Source organism: Lepidothrix coronata, unplaced genomic scaffold (genome assembly GCF_001604755.1).
Source record: "Lepidothrix coronata isolate B3197 unplaced genomic scaffold, Lepidothrix_coronata-1.0 Scaffold359, whole genome shotgun sequence".
Taxonomy (NCBI): Eukaryota; Metazoa; Chordata; class Aves; order Passeriformes; family Pipridae; genus Lepidothrix; species Lepidothrix coronata.
The window spans coordinates 172,992-189,965 of NW_016690539.1; the positions used below are offsets into that span (position 1 = coordinate 172,992).

The window sequence follows — 16,974 nt, forward strand, 5'->3', positions numbered from 1 at the left end:
CGCGGGTCGCGGGTCGCGGGTCGCGGGTCGCGGGTCGCGGGTCGCGGGTCGCGGGTCGCGGGTCGCGGCGGGCCGGGGGCGGGCGCTGCGGGCCGTGTGGAGTGTGACAGACTGTGAAATGGGGCGTCGCCGCGCGGCTGCGCCGCACCTGGGCCCTTCAGCTGTGATTGATCGCGCCGCTCATGTGGAAGGGGCCCATCTGCTCCGCTCCGCTCCGCTCTCCCTCCCTCCCCGCGCCGCCGCTCCGCTCCGCGCCCGGCCCGCGCCCGCCCCGGCCCCGCGCCCCGCGCTGCCGGCCCGGCCCCGCGACTCTTACTGCGGCGGGGAGCTCTCTGTCCCCGCGCCAGCGCTTAATTAAAACCGCTGACATCATGGCGGTATAATTAAGCGTGGCATTAATTAAGCTGGAATAACGATTTTTTTTTTTATTAAGAGCTCCGCTTGCGACGGCGACAAAAAAAAATCCCAAATAATTCCGTGTAAAAGCGGGAGAAAGCCATCCTGCCGCCGCCGCTCCCGCGCCGGGGAAGGACGCCCTTCGGGGGGCTCGCCTCGGCGTTTGCGGGGACGGTCGGGGGGTTGTCGCCTTTTTGCCTATTTTTTCTGCTTTTGCCCCAAAAGTGCTGATCGGCTCCTGGCATTCTGATGGCTAATTATGCATCGGAGAGCTTCGACAGCTGCATTCATCATCATAAAATGTAATAATTAATGACATTCCAACAAAGAAAAATATGCAAATGAGCGCTCATTAGCATTTTCATATTCAGCTTTGATAATGCTTTTGCTGACAAGGTTGTAATTAATGAAAATTCATGTCGCAGTCAGGAGATTGGATCGGTTTCATTCCGCTCACAATTCCCAAATGCTTGCATTATGGAAAATCGGCGGCTCTGCCAACTTTTTCAGGGAAGGGAAAAAAAACACAACACACACACACACACTAAAAGCACCAGATGCAAATGAAGGGGAGGGAGCCGTTAACTCCTTCCAGCCCTGGCCCCCTCCCAAAAAAACAGGGAAGAAAAACAACCCCGGCAGGAATACGGGAATTGCAGGAAAACTTTTCCCTCCCCTTTATTTTCCCTTTGGTTCTCCCTGTGTGCGAGTGAACTCGGAGGGGACAAGGCGCTGCCGGGTGTGTTCTCTCCTGGCCTTATCCAGTTCATTCCCGGGTGCATCCAAGGGTTTCTCATGCCTGGACAGATCCGTCGGCATCGCTGGGGTGGTGGCTCGGTGTGGGGAGCAGGATCCGGCCGTGATCCTGCTGTTCCTTGGTTCAGGATCCATCCATGCTCCTGTTCCTTGGGACAGGATCTGGCCCCAGCTGCTCCTGCTCCTTATTTCTGGCATTCCCAGCCCTTCCTCTGCCCTTCGGTTCCTTACAGGGACTCCAAGAATTCCACCTTTTGCCCCGTCCTGCTGTTGGTGGGGCTGTGTCAGGAAAATGCCGTGGGCTCCCCACGGTCCTCTGGTGCCAACACAATTCCAAAGGAAAAGAAAGTAACAGGGAATTGCAATTCCCTGTGTTGGGATTGTTTGTATTTATTATTCCCTCCCAAACCAGTATCCGTGTGGGAATGGGAAGCATGAGGAGGAAAAAGGTGACGCTGCTCACAGGGATGAGCCGCCTGATCCAGAGCAATTCCACCATTCCCAATTCCAGGAAGAGCTCTTTCCCATCGATTTGAACATCAGTTCTGCCCAAACAATTCCATTTTTAAGCACTTTTTAATCTCAAACTTTAGAACTTGATTTATATTTGAATATCAAAGAATTCGGGAGGTTTAAATGATCCGGGTTTATTTTTCCAGGATAATTTCCCTTTGGATGGGCAGAATGCCCAGGCAGATGGTGCAGTGGCACCTGTAAACAATCGGAATGGAGCCGTTCATCCCGGCATTTCTCGGAGCTTTTTCATTCCCTTCCATACAATAAAACTGGGATTGGGTCCTTTTTTCCCCCAGAATTCATGTTTTTGGGCTCAGGAATAAAAATCTGGGATTAGGAAAAATGTGGGATTAAAAAACGCTGGGAACGAGGAGGGATAAAATAAGTTAAATCCACATTTAATTGTCTCCACACAAAATGGTTTCATTTTAAAAATTCCAGATTTGGGTAAAAAATCAGAATCAACCAAGAAATTTCCCCCCGAATCCTTATTTTATAAGGAATATATTTGCACAGGTTGTTCCTTTGCCATTGGAAACTGGGAATGATTCTGCTAAGACACATTTCCTATAAAATCCAGTTGATCCTTGTTTTCTACCAGGAATTTGGGTTTGCCTTGTGAGGGGCTGGATAGATGGAAATAGTCCCTTTGAGCAGGAGTAAGGTGAGGAATATTTGGATTTAAAAGCTCCAAAAAACCTGGGAATACAATATCCAACCTCAATAAATATCCCACAAGCTCCTTATGAAATATATCCTTAAAAATTAATGTATTATTGGTGGTTTTCCTTGGGAAGAGCTGAACCAAAAATATGATTATTTAATTTGATTTAATTTATAGGGAATGGGTAGCAAGGGGGTCTGCAATGGGATGAGGCCTGAGAGAGAGGTGGCAGAATTTAGGGGTGCTTTCCAAGGGGAAAAGGGAATATAATGGATTAAAGGAATAGAATAAATATAAATGAAGTGAAATAATTGGGTAATTTTGATAATACTTGGGGGAGTGAAACCCATTCCCAGCCCCATCCCGGCAGGCTGTGGGATTCCCATGGGATCCAGTGCTTTAGCAGGGAAGAAGAGGGAATTATCCCAGGTTTTTCCAAACCCTGGTAAAGGATAAATCCCCTGGACTGTCTCCTTAATAAGAAAACAAAGAATAATTCCAATTTTTCCCTTTTTAATTTGTTTTCCCTTTTTTTTTCAACATCTTTTATTAAAATCATGGATGAAGGAAAATAAATCCTTCCCTAAAGTTTTTATCTCCTTAATGGCTCAGAAAACAGGGAATTTGGGAACTAAACCCTGGCCACAATTCCCAATTTTCTAATAAAATGTGGAAGTTCAGCCCTGGATTTAGCAGCTCCTTGGGTTTTCCATTTAATCAGGAATTCAGCATGGATCAGGATTGATAGTGGCATCTCCAAAGCTTTATTCCAAGGGTGAGTTCAGCTGGATTCCTCTTTCCCGCTCCCATTTCTGCTCCATGGAATCCATGGCTATGGATAACCAATGAAATATCCTGGTACAGTGAGTTTATTCCATGATGCTGTAAGAATTAGGATATTCCACAAACCCCTAAAAATTCCCTATTAAACGAAACATCCATTTCCAACCATTTTTCTTCCCAGTGGCTCAGGGATGCCAGGAATGTTTGCAGGAGCCAAATATTTGGGATGTGCCCAATTAAACAAGAAATGGTTTAAAAGCTGCGTCCTGGGAGGATTCCCTGGATTTTTTTGGGGGGAAAACCAGTGCAATTGCAACCCAAAATAAAGCCACCTGAAATTTTCAACATCCCAAAGGAAGGTGGGGTCGCTCCATTCCTGCCTCTGCATCCAGGAGGTTTTCCCATGGGAGAGCCAAGGGCGACCCCGATCCCAGTGTTGTCCCCAAAATATTTTGCTTCTTCTTTTCTTGTAAGGAATAACAACCAACAAATAAATCCATTATTCTGGAATATTAAATTCTCCCATCTGCCCAAATTCCTATTGGAAAAATTCCTTAAGGAATGAGAGTAATTGTTTAATAAACTTTTAATCAATATTCAATAATTATTCATTAAAGTGACACTTATTCCTATTAATGATTTTTTAAATCCCAATCTCCTGACATAAATTCTGATTATAACTTGAATTTCCATCCCAAAACATCATCTGGGAATGGGCTTTCCTGGGAATCCTGTGAGGCAGTACAACCAAGGTTCTCCATGAAGCAATTCCCAATATTCCCCAGAACCTTCCTGCTCCTCCCAGTGTTGGCCCTGGAAGGGAATCCTGGCAAAATCCAGGTGGAATGCAAGAACTTTGGGAATGTAAGCCTTAAAAACAGTGGGAAAATCAATCCTGAAGCAACTTCTGGAAGTCCTTCCATCCTCTCACAGAACAGATTCCCCGCAGGGAATTCTGGAAACCCTAGCTCCTGTTTTCAGCACCAAATGATTTCAGGACTTCATTACAGGCAGCTCATTTGCATATTCCCCCCTGCTAATTGATACCTTTGTTATGGGTGTGATCCCGGATCAATCTCCATAGGGGAGGGTCAGCCAGTATTCCCAGGCCATGCCGAGCAGGAGTTGGGAAACCTCATCAATACCTGGGATTTGGGCTCTTTGGGAGACAGGCGGTGACTAGAAAGGGCTCATTTGCATATTTGATTTTTCAGGATTTGATAATCAATCCCCCTGTGGAAACTGGCGTCCCTGGGACGACATTCCTGGTGGCAACTCATCCCCACGGCACAACAGTTTGGGGCTGTTTCCTTCTGTTTTGCTGGCTTTATTTTTTCCTTGGCCTTTAGGAATGGAATCCTGGAATGGGTCGGGTTGGAAGGACCTTGAAGCTCCTCCCACTCCAGCCCTGCCATGGAAGGAACACCTTCTATGGACCGGGGTGCTCGGAGACGTTTGTTATCCTTGTTATCCTTGGGCTTGTGGCTGTTAATAACGGGAATGTCCCGGAGTTAGCCAATTCCCTGCAGAGCCATTCCTGGAGCGGGAATTTGGTGCACCTAAACCCCGGAATCTGGGGACAAAATTCTTGTGGGGGCCCGAAAGCACTTGGAAAACATGGGAAGGCCTCCCCAGTCTCCCGAATGGAATGCAAGTCCATCCAGGGAAAGTCGTGAGTGCGACTCCTTAATTGTGATGCATTTGCCGAGTTTCCCGGCTCCGGCGTCGGCCCCGCTCCGGTGCCATATGGTCTCCCATGGAACATTTAACTTGTCAGATATAATGGATTGTCCTGGAAGCAGATTTTCGCTCGGAGCGCTCGGCTCCTCTCTTGCATTTCCCCTGGAGCTCCGGGGCCGCGGGATGAGGGATTGGGCCGGAGCCGCCGAGCGGAGCCGCGCGCTCCGTTCCCCCGGAGAGGGTGACCTATATGGCAGGAATGTTCCCGGCGCTCTCCCGGCCGCTGCCCTGCCGGGCGGGATGTCATGGCCGCTCCGTCCATCCGGGCCCGACAGACTGTGCCACTGGGGCGGGGGAGAGGGCTCGGGAACAGGGAAGCCTCGGCATTCCCGCTCCGGCACCAGGAGGCTCCCCGTGACCTCCACGGAACGGAGCTGCCTCCAAGGAGACCTTGGGAATCGAGGGCGGCTTCCAGGGATACTGCAACCTAAATGACAGGGATATTGTGGGATAAGGAGCTCTGTGGGGTAAAGGGCTATGGGTGTGGAAGCGATTCCGTGGATAGGGAATCACTCACAGAAGTTCCGGGGTTGGAGGAGGCAGTGGATGAGTCTCCTTGGTGCTTCGGAGAACCATGGAATGCTTTGAGATAGAAGGGATTTTAAGGATCATCTCATTCCATGGGCAGGGACACCTCCCACTATCCCAGGTTATTCCAACCTGGCCTTGGACACTTCCAGCCATCCAGGGGCAGCCACAGCTTCTCTGGGAATTCCAGCCCAGCCTCTCCTCACCCTCCCAGCCAGGAATTCCCTCTCAATATCCCATCTAAACCAGTGGGAAGCCATTCCCTGTGTCCTGTCCCTCCATCCCTTTCCCCAAGTCATCTCCAGCTCTCCTGGAGCCCCTGTAGGCCCTGGAATTTGCTCCAAGGTCTCCCCGGATCCTTCTCTATGAGCAGTTTCTATGGAGTCTCAGCCCAAATCATTCCCAAATTCTCTGGGAATTCTCTGTCCGCTCCCACGTGTGTGGGCCTGGTGAGGGGGTGCGTGCCCTCCACTGGCATTCCTGACCGGGCACTCTTGGGAATCTCAACCTGTTCTTTGGGGTTTATCCCACCATTCCAGCTGCTTTCCCAGCCCCTGGGAAGCTTGGGGTTTGTGCTCTCCCTTGAGCTGATCCATATGATCCCAAATGTTGGGTTTTAAAGGCAAAATGATAACAAAAACCAATCCCATGTTTTTGAAACTTGACTTTTATAGATTGAAAACTATTAGAAATAGATAGGATTTGTGTGGGAATGACAAACTGAGGCTTCAATCTCCACATGAGCATAATTTCCATTTTTATAGGAATGTCTCTTTCCTTCTCTGCTGTGAGGATGTTGCTGTGGGTGCTGAGGTCCCTGGGATCATGGAATCCTGGAATGGTTTGGGTTGGAAGGAACCCTCTCATTCCAAGCTCCTGCCATGGGCATGGAATCTTCCCTTGGAAAAGCTCCCTGGCGCTTCTGTACCATCCTAAATACACCAAAATCTTGAGGTTGCACCTCTCTGGTCCCTTTGGGAAAGAATTTCCCTGGTTGTCATGAGAAGGTGTTGATCCCAAATCTGTTCCAGGAGGTCTGTATCCATGGTCACATCCAGCGGGGTTGGCTTGGGAATCAACCCTTCCAGGCAGGCCTGGCTTACAGAGCCGAGCTTTGGAGCCCAGACTGGAGCTGGAGGAGGGTTTATCCTGCCCTCTCCATTCCATGCCTTTGGATCCTTATCTTCCTTGTTTTAAAGGATCCTGGCAGAATCTCAGTTTTCCAGCTATGGGATAACGATCTCCTGAACTAAGGCAGAGGGTTAATGCTGTATCCCAATCTCCTCTTGGAGACTCAGCTGGGATAAACTCATATCCACTCAATCCCTAAATGTTCCTTCAGGGCTGGAATGTCATTCCAACATGCTTTTGTCTGGGATTTTTATGGAACCTTGCTCCTTTTTTATCATTTTCATTCTTTAATATTAAATAGCCCTTTGGATTTTTATTATATTCCCTTTCCTGACACCTCTCCCCCTCCCAGCCCATTTTCCCTGATATATCCCAGGAATAAGAAGGATAAACCACTATAAATATGTTTTCCTGGAATTTTCCTCCTCTCTCCGCCTGTTTCCAGGTGTTCAGGCCGAGATGATCCTCATTATCTCCTCCTGCCTGGAATTCCACACCGAGGAGGAACGGGAGACTAAAGGTGTTAAGGGAGTGACTCCAAATGAAGGATTGTCTCCCAGAATTCTCCTTCCCATCGTGGAATCTCAGATTCATGAGGCCCTTGGGGTGGCCTTGGGCCCTGTGGCTCCGAGGAATCTTTAGGGCTTCCCCACCTCCTTAAATATCCCTCTTTTTCCATCAGAGTGGGAAGAAACCGTCGGTTTGTTCCAGCAAATCCCTAATTTAATTAGGGAAGTTCATTATTCCGCTCTCAATTAGTGCCTGGATTTGATATGCAGTTTATTAATCCCTGAAATCCCTGGAATATTATGGATTGGTTGTCGAACTGTGGGACTAAAGGACAGTTTAATATAAATCTGGGAGAATCTGCTCCTCCACATTCCCTGTTTATATCATCATTTCTACAATTCCAAGGCCAGTTTTGCCACTTACTTAGTTTGAAAAGCACACAGAGAAATCCCAGATTTCCCTATAACTGGCACCGGGATTGGATCAATTAAATCCAGGGAGCAATTTGCCTTGGTCTTTTGGTTTGGATTCCCTATTTCAGGAATTTTGGATTCCCTGTTTCAGGAATTGTGGGCCGTGCTAAAAAATCTTAGTCTGGAATTTTCCTGGAGTGAGGAACAAGCACAGGAGGGGTCGTGGAGGTCAGGCCCATCCCTGTCCTTGAATTCCATGGGGCAGGCAAAGCTGGTTGGTCTCATATTTATGGATAGACAGGGATTCATGGATGTTGTATGTACAAGGAAGGAATTTTGGGATGTTGGGGAATTAACTTTCCCTGTTTAACCAGTGAGTCGTTGAAGCCCCCCTTCCACCCCAGCATTCCCTGCTTTCGTTTCACACTCTGTAGCTTTATTGTCCCATGGGTTTCGGGATTTGATTTCCTTGGAATTTTGTCCCTTTGTCCTGCCTTTGGCTGTGACATCGGAATGGCTCTGGCAGACGCCTCCGTGTTTCCCGGGCTTCGTGTCCGGTGTGTGGATCCCGCGGATCAGACCCCTCGGGGTTCCTGTTGTTTCGTGGCCATTATCTCAATCTTTGCCCCAAATCCACGAGATTTCCCCCGGATTTATTGCCGGGGCTGGATAACTGGGCTCAGGCTTAGCCGAGCCAGGCTTAGCCGACCCAGGCTTACCGGCCCCTAAACCCCAGGAGAGCAGGAACAACACGTGGCCCCCCGGCTGCTCCGAGGGGACAATGCCACGGGCTCCCTGTCCCTATGCCAGCCCCAAGCCCGCGGGAGCTGCCCCGGGATCCGCCGGGAGCCTCCGGAGCCGCTCAGAAGGGCGAGCGGAGCACAGAGGGGCCGAGCCCCAGCCAGCTGTCAGTCCTGGTGCCAGGAATGCTGCTGCTTCCAGTAGGACTCCAAAAAAATTCCACTCACGGGAAGCTGTTTCCTATTGATTTTATCTTCCCCCCCCTCCCCTTTTTTTTCCTTTTTCCTCTTTTTTCCCCTTTTTTCCCGCTCTTTCCCCCCCTTTTTTGCCGTTTTTGCCCCCCTTTTTTTTCCAATATTTTTTCCCCCTTTCTCTTTTAAAGAACAGAATATTCCAAAGTTGTGGAAAAATAGGAAAACTCTGCACTGGCTCCTCTGCTGAGAACATGGGTGGGATATTTGGAATTCTGATTCCATTTGTAATTTCATTTTTAATAGGAAGCCCTTGGGAAGGTATCCACGGAGAGGGCAGGACATACAGAAATTGTATTTATAGATATAAATTATATTGATATAAAATGGTATTTGATATCTAGTTTATATTTCTCCAGCTATATTTCTCCATGGGTGAGGTGCTCACAGGTATTGGATAAATGGCCTAAAATTCCCACTTATTTCAAGGAGGTTTTCCTTGGGTAATTCCTAACTCCCTACAATTTTCAAGTTGATTTTTCTGCTGAAATGAGGCAGGGTTTTAATCTCTCAGGAAAACAAATTCCTATTTTTTTGATGGATAACCTGGCAGTGAGCGGAGCCCATCCCGGTGACAGGAAATCTGGGATGCGGAGATGTTCAGTCTGCATCTCCTGCAGCCCAGCTTCAGAAAATCTGGGATGCAAAGCCAGGGATTGAGGTAGAATTCAGCTGTTTGATGCTTCCCACAAATTCCCTGTGCTCCAGCCAGCAGCACCTGTGTGTCCATTCCTGGGGGTCTGGGGAGTTCATCCCGTTCTCCCTTTGCTCAGGAGCTCATCCCAAATATTTCCCAGCTCCGTGGTGCTTAATTCCTGGTCTGATTTTGGAATTCCTCTTTAATTTGGCATTAAATTTGTCTTTAATTTGTGTTTAATTTGCCGGTGAAGGGAATCGATAGGGCTCCGTTCCCGGTTGAGCTGTTGGAAATCGGAGGGAATGATCCTTAACTATCCAAAATGCTGAAAATCCAGGGATAAAATAACAAATACATTTAAGCAAAATCTATTTGGAGCCATTAAAATTCCAATGCCTGATAAAAGGCCTATTTTTGTTGTCCCCAGCCAGGTTTTCCTGCCTGACCAAGCCTCAAATCCCAAATTAAAATATTGCAGTGGAATTCTTCCCTTAAAAATTATTTTCAGTATGAAATCAAGGGAAATATTGAATTAAAATATTTGAGAGAATTAATTTCCCTTCCTTTTCTCTGCTTATGGAAGAGTTGCCTCGTCCCTCTCATCCTGCTTCCCAGAAAACAGCCAAGGTGCCTTTTCTCCAGGACAGGGATTGGGATGACTTGCATTTATCCTTTGGAAGTTGCTTCTATTTCCTCCTGGATTTAATCAGTTTTTCCAAGCCCACCGTGGTTCGAGTGGCTCTGTATGGATTTATGGAATGATTTGGACCGGGCTGCTTTTATAACAAAAACACACAACGAAAATTTCATGAGAAAGGGGTTCTGGGAAGAGAAGGCAGCTTTTTTCCCGGAGGTATTTAGGGAGCAGGGAGTTGCAATTCCGAGTGTGCCAGGCAAGCGGGAACTGCTCGGAGTTCTCCCTTTGTCTGTGCTGTGATTGGCATTGTGGCCATTCACTGAACATCCCGAGATTCCCCCCACGCTCCGGCGCTTCCCTGCCTTCCCCAAACCCACCCAAACTTCCTCCCCGTGCCGGCCAACTTCCAGGCAGAGCTTTGTTCCCCCAGCCCCAGATCCTCCGGAGCGCCGAGCCGGGAATTCTCAGCACGTTGGCACAGCTAAAAATCCACCCCGGCCCTTCTCCTCCTTCCACCCTGGCGATTTTCCCCCCATGGCGTGGGGTTTTTTTTCCCAAATCCGGCGAGTGGGGCTTTTTCTCTGGGAAAACGCGGCCGTGGCCGCTCAGCCAGGAAAAGTGGGAGCGCAGAATGCTCTGCTCCTGCCTCTTTTGAGGAGTTTTAGCCATGGGGCTTTGGCACTGCCACCCTTGTCTTTGTGCCAAAAAATATCCGCAGCGGCTGCCGCATTCTAGTACTGGAGGCTTGGCTCGAAAATTCCGCAGTGGATGCGGCGGGAAGCCACGGCGCTGAACGCTTTGCCTTCCCCCGAACCCTCCCGCAGCCGGCGGGGCACCTGCACCTTCCGCCTTCCCGACCCTCGGAAAATGCTGAATTCCCGGGAAACGGGGGCAAATTGAGGAGCGGCTTTTCTCGCCCGAGCTGTCATTGTTTAAAGAGCCGGGTGTTGTCACAGGGCTTTTGGGATGTGCCACGGGAGCGACGGGAGCGGAGGTAATTGGGAATGGATAATTTATAGGGAAGATGTTCCCCCTTGGCCCACCGGGAATGGTTTGATGGTTATGGGTGAGGGGAAAATCCTCAAACTCTCCACAAACTCTCCACACAATCTCCACACAGAATCCACACAAAATCTCCACAGAATCCCCACAGAATCCCCACAAAATCTCCACAGAATCCCCACAGAATCCCCACAGAATCCCCACAGAATCTGCAGCCAGGGCTTTTTAACAGTTCCCGGAGTTCTGCCTGGGTGTGGGGTGTGGAGGAGGTGGCTTTTGGGAAGCTCCCAGCGGCCGCCTCAAAACTCGCTCCGGAGCTCCGGAGCGCCGGGTTCGGTGGGAGAAGCGGCCGCTGGAGATGAAATCTTTCCCGAGGAGCACAAGCCTAAAAAAAAAAAGCCAAGTCAATCTCCCGCTGGCTGCGGAGCCGCTTTGGTACCTCGGAGCCTTCGACAGAGCCCTGGCCGGGTGCCCATTGATGTCATGGAAACACTCAAATTACCGGGAATGATTCACGTCTCCGGCGGTCCCTGTTCCTCCCCCACGCGGGCGCAGCGCGGCCGAGCCCTGACAACTTGTAATTTGCGGGGGGTTTATTTTGGTGCCGGGGTAAATATTTCTGCCCAAACTCAAATTAAGCCGCGGTTGAGACGATGGCAAAGGGGCTCCTCAGGTGCTCCCGCTCGCTCCCCTCAGCCCTTGGTTCCTTTCGGGAATTTTTTGCCCCCCCCAGTCCCTGCCACTCGTTGTTCCCAAAGACTTCCCGGCCCTCTCGGGGCGATGGGAAGCGGATGTGGATTGAACTGTCCCATCTCGGTGTTGAACTCGTGGATTCCCTGTTTGGATTTCATTGTGGTTTCAATCCTGACTTAGGTCCGGTATTCCCGAGTGGAGGGTTATCCATGATCTTTGAATACCCAGCTCTGAGTCCTTCCCAAAGTTAGGCCTAATCCCCCATCCATCACAGCAATACTTGGGAGATGCTCGGGTATTTTATATGGAAAACAACAAAACCAAGGAAGAAACAAAAGACTCCAGAGACTTAAATTGGGATGGGGAGAAGGAATTTTGATTCCAAGCCACTTGGAATAACCAAACTGTGTCCACAAAGGGCCCTCAGAGCCGGTGGATGGATACTAAAGGCTCCTGGAGTTGAGATGTGGCCACTGATTTCGGGAATGATTTCAGTGAGCCCCAGCAGCCTTTGTCTGACGGTCTGCCTCGCCTTGGCTTCTTTATGGAATGTGGCTGGGATTGGGAATACGGAGCCCGGCAGCAAACCCGGCTCCTGGGTACGGAGTGTCACCGGGAATCACAGGGAGCATCCGCTCCTTCGTGCCGGGTGCTGCACACGGGGCTTTGCTGCCCCAGCCTTGGAACACAGGGAATTTCGGGGGGGATTTTTCCTGCCTCCTGGATGTTTTGTCAGCGGTGCCTCCCCCCTTCCCCTGCCGGACTTCTCCTCTCCCGAAGGGTGCTCTTTCCCTGGCAATGTGTTTGGGATCAGCTCTCTTGCCTGCTCTTTGTTTGGGAGCACGTGGGGCGCTGCTGCTCAGCCACCACTTAGTGCTTGGCACAAACCTCCTCTTCTCTCCCTCCCTTCGCCCCTTCAATCCCAAAGAATCCCCCTTGCTGCCCTCTGGAAAAGCGTCACGGCCGAGGCTGCGAGTTGGGCTCTGAGATGGGAGCGTTCAAAGCTTCCTGGGAAAAAGGAGAGGGAAGAAAAAAGGGGCTTGGAGTGGGCACAGAGATCCCCACTCGGCTCCTGGCCCTTCTGGCAAATTCCCAATGCCCAATCCATGTCTCTTTCCCAGGTGGATCATGAGAGAATTTTCTCCTGGGAAAGAGCAGGGAAGCATATCCCCAGCAGCTCCTGGAAGCTGGGAGGGCCGGGAGGTGGGAATGTCTGCTGCCTGGGTGGGAGACTGGCTCCCACCTTCACCCAGCCCATCAAATCCCAGGTCCAGGAGCAGCACAGCCAGGATTAGGAAGCTTAATTCCCATCACCATCATCAGGAAGTTTAGTTCCCATCCCATCCATCCCAGCAGGAAAACTGTGAATCCCTTTCTGTGCATTCCAGTGGCAGCAGTGCCTGGTTTATCCATGGAATATATATAAATACACATGGAATCAGCATTGGGAAAATGGGATGAGCGTCACCTAAAGCACTTGGAGAAGCTTTGTGTGTGTTTCTGTGCTATCTGTGTATTTACCTGGATTTTCCCTCTCTTCCCAGGTAAAACAGAACGAGGTTCCTACTCATCATACGGACGAGATTCCAACTTACAGGGCTGCCACCAGGTAAGTGCGAATCTGCTCGGAAATTCCCACTGGAAAGCTCCTTCCTCAGCTTTTCCAGACAGGATATAGCTCCTGGAGGCTCAGCTTGGCTTGACCTCCTCCCACCCCAGTCAGGGCTGCTGGGAGGCATTCCTTGTGTCCAAAATCCCAGCCTTGGGAATGCCACCAGTGGGAAGAGCTGGTGTTGACTCGTGGCTGCTCCCCTAAATCCCGCTTTCCCTGGGATCTGGGGCAATGCCATGTGCACACGAGGTTGGAAATACGATTTGCTGTCCCTTTTTGTTTGGGAATTGCTTTTGACCGGGAGTCAAGGCCAGCAGGCGAATGGCAAAGCCGCCCCATGGGAGCTCGGGAAAAAGGGAGGAGTTCCAGGGAATGCTACAATTCCAGTGTAACACAAAGGTATGGCGTGTGTGCCTCTGCCTCCCTGCACTTGGAATTTGCATCTTTTCAAGTCTCCGGAGGAATTCCCGGCCTAAAAACACTCTCTGTGGCCAAATTCCCGGCTTTGTTCCCAGCCAGTCGGGTTTTTCTAAGGACACTTTCTCTCCTCATTCCAAGAACAGTGTTAATGGTGGGGTTTAATCCCTCTGCTCCTTCCTTTCCCTTTTCCAAAGGGTGGCAGCTTTAGAAAAGTATCCGAGGGATTTAATGGCTTCCTTAATATTCCAGGATTTACAGGCTTCAAATCCACCCGGGAGAACTCAGAGCAAGTGCCAAAATGGGGATATTTTAGGCTTGATCCCTGCTTTCCGTGTTCCTTGGGAATGTGGGGAAAGGGTCTATCCTTGTGTTTTCAGGATGAGGCAATTTGAGGAATTCCTCGGGAATTCCTGGGTGTGTCAGGCTGTTGTGTGACCATTCCCACCACATTCCTGAGTGCCAGGCTGGCACTGGGAGAGTTGGAAGGGAAGGGAAGGTGTGGAAGGGGCTGCCCAGGGAATGGTGGAGTCCCCATCCCTGGGACTGTTCCCCAGATGGGTGGACATGGATCACAGGTGACCGTGGATGGTTGGACTTGATCTCAGAGGGGTTTTCCAAGCTAAGTAATTCCATGATTCCAATGGTGCTGGGCCTTGCTTAGGTGGGATCACACATCCTCAATTCCCTGGGGAAAAAGTTGGAATGACGTGGTTGGGGTTTGTTCTCTCCAATAACTCTCTTTCCTCGTGTTTTGATGGCAAAATTCCTGTCAGGATCATCCTTCTCCTTCATTTTCCCTTCTGAGGTAAAAACCAGCCCAAAGCTGCATGCAGGGATAAAATAATGGGATTTGGGGAGCCACAAAGGCTGTTCCAAGGGCAGGTTGGATGGGGCTTGGAGCAACCTGGGATAGTGGAAGGTGTCCCTGCCCAGTGGATCCTTAAAATCCCTTCCATTCCATGATTACTTTGTCCATACAGGAATTATGTGACGGCATTACTGTGACTGTGGGATGGGGCAGCCACAGCTTCTCTGGGAATTCCAGCCCAGCCCCTCGCCACTCTCCCAGCCAGGAATTCCTGCCCAACATCCCACCTAACCCAGTGGGAAGCCATTCCCTGTGGCCTGTCCCTCCATCCTTTGTCCCCAGTCCCTCTCCTGTTCTCCTGGAGCCCCTTTAGGCCCTGGAATTTGCTCCGAGGTCTCCCTGGATCATTCCCTTCTCCAGGAGAACACCCCCAGCTCTCCCAGCCTGGCTCCATGTCTGAGGGGCTCCAGCCCTCAGAGCATCTCCGTGCCCAGGTTGGATGGGGCTGGAAGCACCCACGGAAGGTGTCCCTGCCCACGGCACATGTGGCACTGGAGAAGCTTTCCGACCCCTCCCACCCCAAACCCCAAACCATTCCAGGATTCCATGACACTCACGGAGGGAGTGTCACACCCAGAGGTCCCCAGGATCCCCTTTGGAGCCTAGAATGTCCCAGGGAGGCCCCCAAACCCCCCCTCTGCTGTCCCCAGGCCCCTGTGGCTCCTTCCGGTGTCACTCTCACTTCCCCTTCCCTGCTTTATTTGGGCCCAGCGTTCCTGTTTTTTTGGGCTCAGGGTTCCTGTTTTTTTGGGTTGGTTGTTCCTCTCTCCGGGGGTTTTCCCTGTCGCCGTGGTGGGATCGAGAGGGGCTGGCAGGGGGTGTGGGATGTGGGATGTGGGTGGGATGTGGCCCCTCGGGCGCAGGAGCAGAGCCCAGGACTCCCACACAGGGATCTCAGGGACTCCCAGAAATGCAGAGCTTGGGTCCTTCCTGAAGTTCCTGACGGAATTTCACCCTCCATCTGTAGTTTCCCAGCCCTGCCTTGGTGGCTTGGAACTACTGGCTTCCTTGGAAAAATTATCCCTTATTTGTGATCCCTCTCAGGAAGGAATTCCTGGTTGTGAGAGTGGGGAGGGGCCAGGATGGAATTCCCAGAGAAACTGTGGCTGCCTCCGGGTCCCTAGGAACGTCCCAGGCCAGGTGGGATCACCTGGCAGGTGTTCCTGCCCTGCTCCCACGTTTCAAACCCTTGGGAAGCGCTGCTTTTCCCCGGCTCCTCCCCGTTCCCTTGTTAGTATGTATTCCCAGTTGGAATCAATCACTCCAGGGAGATGGTTCCGTGCTGACCAGTCTTGGACAAGCTTTGCAAAATGATTGATTCCCAGCCCAGCTTTGGAAAACTTGTGAGCAGCTCCATGTGGAGCCGGAGCCAGTCCCGCTCTGGCTCCTGGCAGCGCCGGGGGCTGCGGGAGCAGCCATTCCCTGCAGGCCCGGAGCTGGGAGGCACATATGGAAGTTTCTACTCCCTGTCACGTTTGCTGGGCATGTGGTACCTCCCTGCTATCCTAACGCCGGGACTGACGGGATGGAGCGCGTGCGGAGCGGCACGGATGGCTCTGGAATTACAAACAGCTTTGATCGTCCTTTTCCCGAGAAAAGGATGGTACTGGGAACCGAGGCCGTAGCTCTGCGTCATTCCCGTCTCTGCACCCTGGGAAGTCCATTGTGGATCATCGCGGAGATGATCCAGGAGCTGGAGCCACTGCCCTGTAGAGCCAGCCTGGGAGAGCTGGGAATGTTCACCTGAAGAAGGGGAGGATCCAGGGAGACCTCGGAGCAAATTCCAGGGCCTAAAGGGGCTCCAGGAGAGCTGGAGAGGGACTGGGGACAAGGGATGGAGGGACAGGCCACAGGGAATGGCTTCCCACTGGTTTCAGTGGAATATTGGGAAGGAATTCCTGGCTGGGAGAGTGGTGAGGGGCTGGGCTGGAATTCCCAGAGAAGCTGTGGCTGCCCCATCCCTGGAAGTGTCCAAGGCCAGGCTGGAGCACCCTGGGCTAGCGGGAGGTGTCCTTGCCCATGGCAGGGGTGGCACTGCATGATCCTTAAGGTCCCTTCCCACCCAAACCATTCCACAGGGAGGGCTCTTCCCTGTCCCAGAGAGCTGGAAGGGCTGTGGATGTGATTCCATAGAATCCCAGAATCCTGGTTTGTGTCCCATTCAGAAATAGGGAATCCACAACCCCTCTGGGTGACCATTCCCAAATCCATGATGCTGGATCATGTCAGGACGTGGAAGCAGCTTCTCCTCTGAGGATCAGGACTTTTTTCCCTATAAATTCCTGCTTCCCATGGGAAAAAGGGGGACTCTGTTTATATTCCCAGCTAGTGAACAGGAAGAGGTTAAAAATCCTTGGAGTCTCTTGAAGCGTTTTGGCCCTGACATTCCTTTGGTCTCTCAGATGTTTTCCAGCGACTTTGGTTCCAAACGTTATCCCTGTAATTTCCATAAAACACCATCCCTGTAATTTCCATAAAACACCGTGAGCTCTCCGAGACTTCCCTGTGTTCTCCCATTCAAAGGGAAAACACAGATTCTCTCATTAAACTAGGGAATTCAGCCACGAAACCCCTTGTTAAGGGGGAGCCAGGGTGGGATGTTCCCCCTGAGCCAACCTGAGCCAGCATTCTGGTTGCAAGGCCTTTGTATCCAATGTTTTCGTGGGAAAACGGGAT

At 50.9% G+C, this 16,974-nt stretch overlaps 1 protein-coding gene across 1 annotated transcript in view; it reads left to right on the forward strand.

Annotated features, from left to right (window-relative positions):
• TCF4 (transcription factor 4) overlaps positions 1–16,974 on the forward strand; it is a 127,195-nt gene that overhangs the window by 60,922 nt on the left and 49,299 nt on the right. Inside the window, exon 8 of the mRNA XM_017838790.1 lies at positions 12,943–13,007. Within this exon, the coding sequence (XP_017694279.1) occupies positions 12,943–13,007 (65 nt within the window). The remainder of the gene's footprint in view (positions 1–12,942; positions 13,008–16,974) is intronic.